The 6830-nt window shown below is 52.9% G+C and overlaps 1 protein-coding gene across 1 annotated transcript; it reads right to left on the bottom strand.

Moving 5' to 3' along the window:
* Nucleotides 1–202: 202 nt before the first annotated feature.
* Nucleotides 203–6743, bottom strand: EMH_0060560 (protein arginine n-methyltransferase, putative; the record flags this gene model as incomplete). The annotated part of the gene is made up of 10 exons (XM_038022510.1): nt 203–434; nt 673–1016; nt 1292–1458; nt 1647–1946; nt 2102–2203; nt 2393–2585; nt 2850–2935; nt 3140–3659; nt 4834–4909; nt 5377–6743. 10 exons carry the CDS (start codon nt 6741–6743, stop codon nt 203–205), a joined length of 3387 nt encoding a protein of 1128 aa, XP_037878364.1.
* Nucleotides 6744–6830: the final 87 nt, after the last annotated feature.

Raw genomic sequence — 6830 nt, 5'->3', positions numbered from 1 at the left:
ACTTGATATAGATCTTTAGAAAGGCAATCACACGCCTCATCAGCGCCACGAAGTGTTCCGCCCTTCTGATACTTCCAGGAGTGGCCTGAGACCCACACTCCAAACCCTAGACCCTAAACCCTAAACCCTAGCCCGAAATCATCATCCCTGCAAAAAGAATCCGCTTCACGTATATAGTGTTTAGAGTTGAGGGTTTAGGGTTTTAGGTCTGTACCTCTTCAACGACGTCTGAAGGCAAAACTGGATTTGCCAGGGCCTGAAATGTCTCAGCTGTTACCACAACCTGCTGCGTTGGCTGCGACTGCTGCTGCTGTTGCTCCGATGGCTGTGACTGCTGCTGTAGCTGCTCTCGCCGCCTTTGCTGCTGCAGCTGCATGCCCTGCAGCAGCTGGTGGTACTCAGCACGCAGCCTCTCCGAGTCCTGTGCTTTGCGCCTGCAGCAGCAGCAGCAGCCAACAGCAGCATGGATGATAAAGCAGTGGTAGCAGCAGGAGGGGAAGAGCGAGATGCAGCAGCTCCGCGAGAAGCAGCAGCTGCTGCAGCTGCAGCAGCTGCAGCAAGGGCGCTGCAGGACTGCTGCCGCAGCACAAGCAGCGCTCCAGGCATCAAACTATGCACAGCAGCAACAGCAGCAGCATCAGCAGCATAGTCAGCAGGAAGAGTTTATGCTACCTTTTGATATCCTCGCTTAGTTCTGTTAGATTGCGAAGGGCCTGGTCCAGGGTATTTTTATTGAGGTGTACAGACAGCGCCTCGATGCAGACGTTGTCGATGTTGTGGGCCTCGTCAAACACTACCACAGACGCTCCCATATCCGTGCTCAGCCAGTCTTCCTGCTGCTGCTGCTGCTGCTGCTCCTGCTCCTGCTGCTGCTGCGGGTCCTGCTGCTTCTGCTGCTGCAGCTGCTTCTGAAACGCCCGCTCTTGCGCTGCAGTGCGGGAAAACCCCACAAGGTATGGCCCTCCATGATGCGATCCCAAGGGGCCATCAGACCCAGAAGGACCGAAGACAGCAGCCTGCAGCAGCAACAGCAGCAACAGCAGCAGCAGCAGAAGGCATGCAGCAGAAATCGTGCCACAGCTCGCTGCAGCAGCACACGAGGCGGTAGCAGCAACATTAGGTCTCATCATCAGAACGCCAGCACCGCAGAACCCACAATATGCAGCAGCAGCAGCAACAGCAGCAACAGCAGCAACGGCAGTAGCAGCTGCAGCAACAGCAGCAGAATCAACAGCAGTAGAGGTAGCAGCTCCAGAAACATAATNCAGCAGCAGCAGCAGCCGGATCTGACTTCTGAGACTTTGGGGTCAATGAGGTATTGGTAGTTTAACACCACCACGTTGGCGACCTGCAGCAAACGCCTCGCCAAGAAGTAAGGACACAGAGGCAGCGAACGCTGCAGCAGCGGATGCCTCCACCTCACTGCTGCTGCCTTCAGCTCCTCAAGTGTATATACACCTGAACATACACAATATATAACAATAATAATCAATTAATTATTAACTATTAAAAAACAATAAGCATAAAAACACCTGGCCCTAACCCCTTAACCCTAGACAACAAAAAGGAACAAAAACAAAGACATTGCCAGCACACACCACAAACCGTACACCCTAAACCCTAAAACCCTAAACCCTAAGTTCTACCTGCTGGGAAGTGCTGGGGGGAGAAATATTCATCAAAGTTTTCATAAAAGGCGCAGAGACCGTCCGACGTATCTCCGGCCCCTACGTCTTCTATATCTGGTGCTTCTGCTGCTGCTGCTGCTGCTGCTGCTGCAGAGCTTTCCGCTGCCGTTGCTGAGGAAGAACCATTGTGTGTGCCGTCCCCCTCGGCGCCACTAGTGCTGCTGCTGCTGCCGTTGCTGCTGCTACTGCTGAAGGCCTGGCGGGCATGTCGGCGGTCAATTGCTTCTTGACGTACCCACGGGGCCGTTCTCTTGCGGCCTGCAGCAGAAGCAGCAGCAACAGCAGTAACATCAGCAACAGCAGCAGCAGCAACAGGAGCAACAACAGCAGGAGGCTCTGCGGCCCCAATCCTGGGATCACCGCGCCTTAAACGTTTGACGCTTAGTGTTTAGGGTTTAGGGTTTAGGGTTTACATCCTTCATCAATCTTTTCTCTCTCTGCAGAGCGAAGGACGTTGGCGTTGGCGCAAAGACTGCGGCGGGCAGACAAACCCACCCCGAGCAAATACCCAGCATCTGCACGCAAACCCTAAACCCTAAGCCGTAAACCCTAAACCCTAGCCGCTACCAAGGCAAAACGTTTTCCACTAATGCAGTGCCAGCAGCAGCAAGAGAAGCAGAGGAAGCAACAGAAGCAGCAACAGCTGCAGCTGCTGCGACAGCTGCAGCAACTTCAACAGCAACAGCAGCAACATCCCAAATTACCCCTCATCTTTCTTCCCAGCAAGGGGGCTTCTACTGGTGCCCGTGGCTGCTGCTGCTGCAGTTGATGCTGCTGCTGCTGCTCGTCTTGCTGTTGCTGCAACTGGTGCTGCTGCTGCTTCTCCTTTTCGATCTCCTTTATCCGATAGTCAATGACCATCTTCAACTCCAGCAGCGCCTTTTCCATTTCCGCAACCTGCAGCAGTAGCAGCAGCAGCAAAAGCAGCAGCAACAGCAACAGGTGCGCCAGCAGCTGCAAGAGCGGATGCTAATGGGTAAACAGAGGCAGCCAGCCGGTTCCGGTGTACACGCAGGTGGAGAGATTAAACCAACAGCAGCACCAGGATCACCAAGTACCCGTAAAGGACAGCGTAACCCGCAAAGTCTAAACCCTAATCCCCAAACCCTAAACCCCAAACCCTAGACCCCAAACCCTAAACCCTAGACCCTAAATGCTTACAGTTCGGGTGCAGTAGATGATGCGGCCCATCGAGGGGTCCGCGAGTTGCATGGAGGTTAGAATGGACATCATTGCCGCCGTCTTTCCTGTAAACCCCAAACCCTAAAGCATAAACCCTAAACCCTAAACCCTCACCTGGATCTAGAAGCAAGGCTCAGGACGGGGCGCTTTTGGGGTATGTGCTGAGGGTTTCAAGTACGAGGGTTTCAACATCTTCCTGCCGCATCTGCCCCGTGTTTAGGGTGTCCTGTTTAGGGTTTCGGGTTTAGGGTTTAGGGTTTAGGGTTTACCGGTGCCTGTGGGCATTTCAAGAACTGCATGGCCCTGCATCTGAACGGTGCGCTTAACAGCGCGGATATATGCAAATTGCTCAGGGTAGATAAAATCATAGGGGAAATAAACCCTAACACCCTCCAAGTCAAACACCACCATCTTGCTGCTGCTGCTGTTGTTGTTGCTGCTGCTGCTGCTGTTGCTGTTGCTGCTGTTGCAGACTGCTCCTGTTGCTGTTGCTAGAACTGCTGCTATTGCTGTTCCTGATTCCTCTTCAGCTGACGCTGCGGATGCTGCCGCTGGGGCAACTGTTGCTGCTCCCCCTGCGCCTGGTCGTGTTGCTGCTGCTGCTGCTACTCTTCCGATGGCGTTAACAGCGTTGCTCTCGCCAATGCCGGAAGCTGTGCAGCAGCAGCAGGTCCACTCGCAGGTACCCTTGTTGCGGGTGCTCCTGCTGCTACTGCTGCAGTTGCTGCTGCTGCTGACGAACTGATGCTGCTGCTGCTGCTGCAGCAGCAGCCCAAGCTCACCAAGTCCCTGGGAACATTGCGCTCCTCAAAGACTTTCGCAGCATTAGCCTTGCGGCTGCCGTTGTCACCTCCTGGGTTAATAAGCTGCCGCCGCTGCTGCTGCTGCTGCTGCCGACTGCGTCAACTTGCCGCTGTTGCAGCTGTTGCTGCTGCTGCTCGAGTCGAATTTTTTCATTTGTTTTATGTTCATAGCACACAGCCTACAACTAAAAGATAACCAGAAGCCGCTGACTGCCTAGAAGGCAGCAGCAACAGCAGCAGCAACCGCGTGCATGTAACTGTGCGCTGCCGGGCCCCACAGTGGGGTCGATGAGGAGTCTGTGTATTTACTTTAATTTATTTGTTTTTTTGTTGAGTTAGTGAGAAAAAACGTTTGGTACTAAGTCAATAAGAAAGACAGCCTNAATTTATTTGTTTTTTTGTTGAGTTAGTGAGAAAAAACGTTTGGTACTAAGTCAATAAGAAAGACAGCCTAGCTCAACCACAACCTAAACCTTACACCCTAAGCCCTAAACGTGAGGCCATAGACCGTAGGCCAGAACCTGTAAACCCCAGGACCCTAGACTCTAAACCCTAGACAGTAAACCGTAAACCCCTAACCCGAAATTCCAAACCCTAGACCCTAAAGCAAGACATTGCTGCAGCTGCCTGCAGTCGTCAATTTAGGCGGCAGCGGTGGCTGGCGGTCCCTTGTAGCTGCCGCAGAAGATATACACGCTAAAACACCTGCGCGTAGAGCTAGCTACAACTAGGTATGCTGCAGCACCTGCACCTACAGCCAGCTGCGGCAAGCTACAGATGGCTACAGCTAGCTGCACCGGGCCACACCTAGCTACAGCGAACTATAGATAACTGAGGTCGGCACCTACAGCGGGTAGCTAGCATTAGCTAGCTGTACCTACAGCTAGCTCGCCGCCCCCTGTTGGCTAGATAGATATCCGGCTAGCTAGCTAGCTAGCTAGCTAGCTAGCTAACCAGCTAGCTAACTAGCCACAGCTAGCTGCAAGTGTAGCTGGCTAGCATTGGAAGCAGGGGAGGCGAAGCTGTCAAGTCTGCACTTCAGATGAACTCGGCGGTGGACAGGTCTAGGGTTTAGGGTTTAGGACTGAGGTGTACATACACCGCGTCTGTAGGGAGGGTATGTCGGCCTAACTGTTGAATGTTGTTTAGAGGGACCTCACTAAAATGTAGCTGTTGTTGCTGCTGTTGTTGTTGTTGCTGCTGCTACTTTTCCTGCTGCTACTGCTACTGTTTGTGCTGCAATTTAAATACCGCAAACACGTAATAGATGATTCCTTTCCCTCTGCACCAAATGCTGGTGCTGCAGCAGCACCCGCCGCGACAGCAGCAACAGCAGCAACTGCAGCCCGAGCTGCTGCTGCTGCTGCTTCTGATGTATGTATGTATATTGTGGTTTGTTATTAAACACAGCTGAGTGACAGCAATAAAACAAAAAATACGGGAACCCCAGAGGGCACCGAAATGAGGCACACGGAAACAGAAAGAGACAGGAGGAGACAAGACGGAGACAGACGGAGAGAAAGAAGGGGGAGAAAGAAGGAGACGCTTTGTATTCTGTCTCTTTAGGTGCTCATGTATGTGCAAGCCCCATCTAAGTTTTGTATGGGGGTAGGNCGCTTTGTATTCTGTCTCTTTAGGTGCTCATGTATGTGCAAGCCCCATCTAAGTTTTGTATGGGGGTAGGGAGAGGGGAGATGACGGACCGCTCGAACCAGACCTTATGATTATCACATCTGCGGGTGATAGAGAGGACGAGCTGCTGCTGCCGCTGCAGCATCAGCGGCTGCCGCAGCAGCAGCAGCGCTGGGAACCAAGACACCATGTCTTTGGTGCTGCAGCGGGGGTCTATAGATAGAAATACATCTCCGTATAGACAACAGAAGAAATACCCTAAAAACCCATGAATAATACAATCATAATTAAAACTCCAATCAAGTAAACGCATGCGATCACGAGGGCCTCCATGCGCTGCTGCTGTTGCTGCTGTGTCTGCTGCAGCTGCTGTCACCCCAAAGGGAGACCTGAAATCCAGGCCATTCCATTCCGCTGCTGCTGCTGCCGCCGCCGCTGTCTCCGCTTCTCCTGTTGCTGCAGGAGCTCCTAGGATGCTCTGCGTGAAGGCGTGCATGCGTGCTGCTGCTGCTGCAGCACCAGCAGCAAACGGAGGCAGCAGCAGATTAGGGTGATGATAGCAGAAGCAAGTCTTGGGGCCCTCGACAGATGGCCTTAAGACCCCATGAGGATTAACAACAAACATACCATCTAGCTGCTGCGGTGTAGCATAAGCAGCAGCAGCAGCAGCATGCAGCAGCGGACAGGAGACAGGCTCTAATGAGGAAAGATAAGCGGCAGGAATCGATACACCTTCTTCCTTCAGCAGCAAATGTTGTGCCCTGTCTATACACTCCGGCGATAACTCATTGTCACCAAACGACCCCAACAACTCCGACACCATTATATCACAACGAACGCTTCCTGCTGCTGCTGCTCCAGCAGCAGCGGCAGCAGATCTTGGTGTTCCTTTTCCGACTGCATCACCACCACAACCACCACCATCAGCAGCAGCACCAGCAACAGCTGCTGCTGCTGCTGCTGCTGCTGTGGACGGCGCTCTGATATCTCCAGGGATGACCGCAACATATCTCCATGCCTTGCATGCATCGTTGATTTGTCTGTCTCTTAGAGCGAACAAAGCCTGGGGGTTCTTCTCTATAGCAGCAACAAAGAAGAAGCAAGGAGGGATATTCAGCAGACGGAGAGCATCCAAGGCTGCCTGTACAAGGGGCCCCCTTCCAGCCCCAACAACATATATTATAATGCGCGGCAGACAATCTAACCCTAACGCATCGGCATCCTGGTGCTTAGCATCCTGCTGCTGGTGATCATGAGACGCATCCTCGAGCTGCTGCTCAGCTTGGCCTTGCTGCTGCTGCTGCTGCTGCTGCGGGAGATGACTGGGGCGTGCAGAGGTGCCGTAGACTCCGTTATGTTGCGGTACTGAAGGGGCAGCAGCAGCAGCAGTTGCTGCTGCTGCTGCTTCTGCTTCTTTAATTTCCCTTGCTGCAGCCATCAAGGCAGGCCGCATGGAGTGAGGCGGAGTGTAATGAAGATAATCTTCTTCTGTCTCGAATTTTATGTTTTGTAAGAAAGAAAGACA

This window comes from Eimeria mitis, genomic scaffold (assembly GCF_000499745.2).
Source record: "Eimeria mitis Houghton genomic scaffold, Emh_scaff2944, whole genome shotgun sequence".
NCBI lineage: Eukaryota > Apicomplexa > Conoidasida > Eucoccidiorida > Eimeriidae > Eimeria > Eimeria mitis.
The sequence above is the reverse complement of the archived record's forward strand: the minus strand, read 5'-3'. Positions and strand labels throughout refer to the sequence as shown.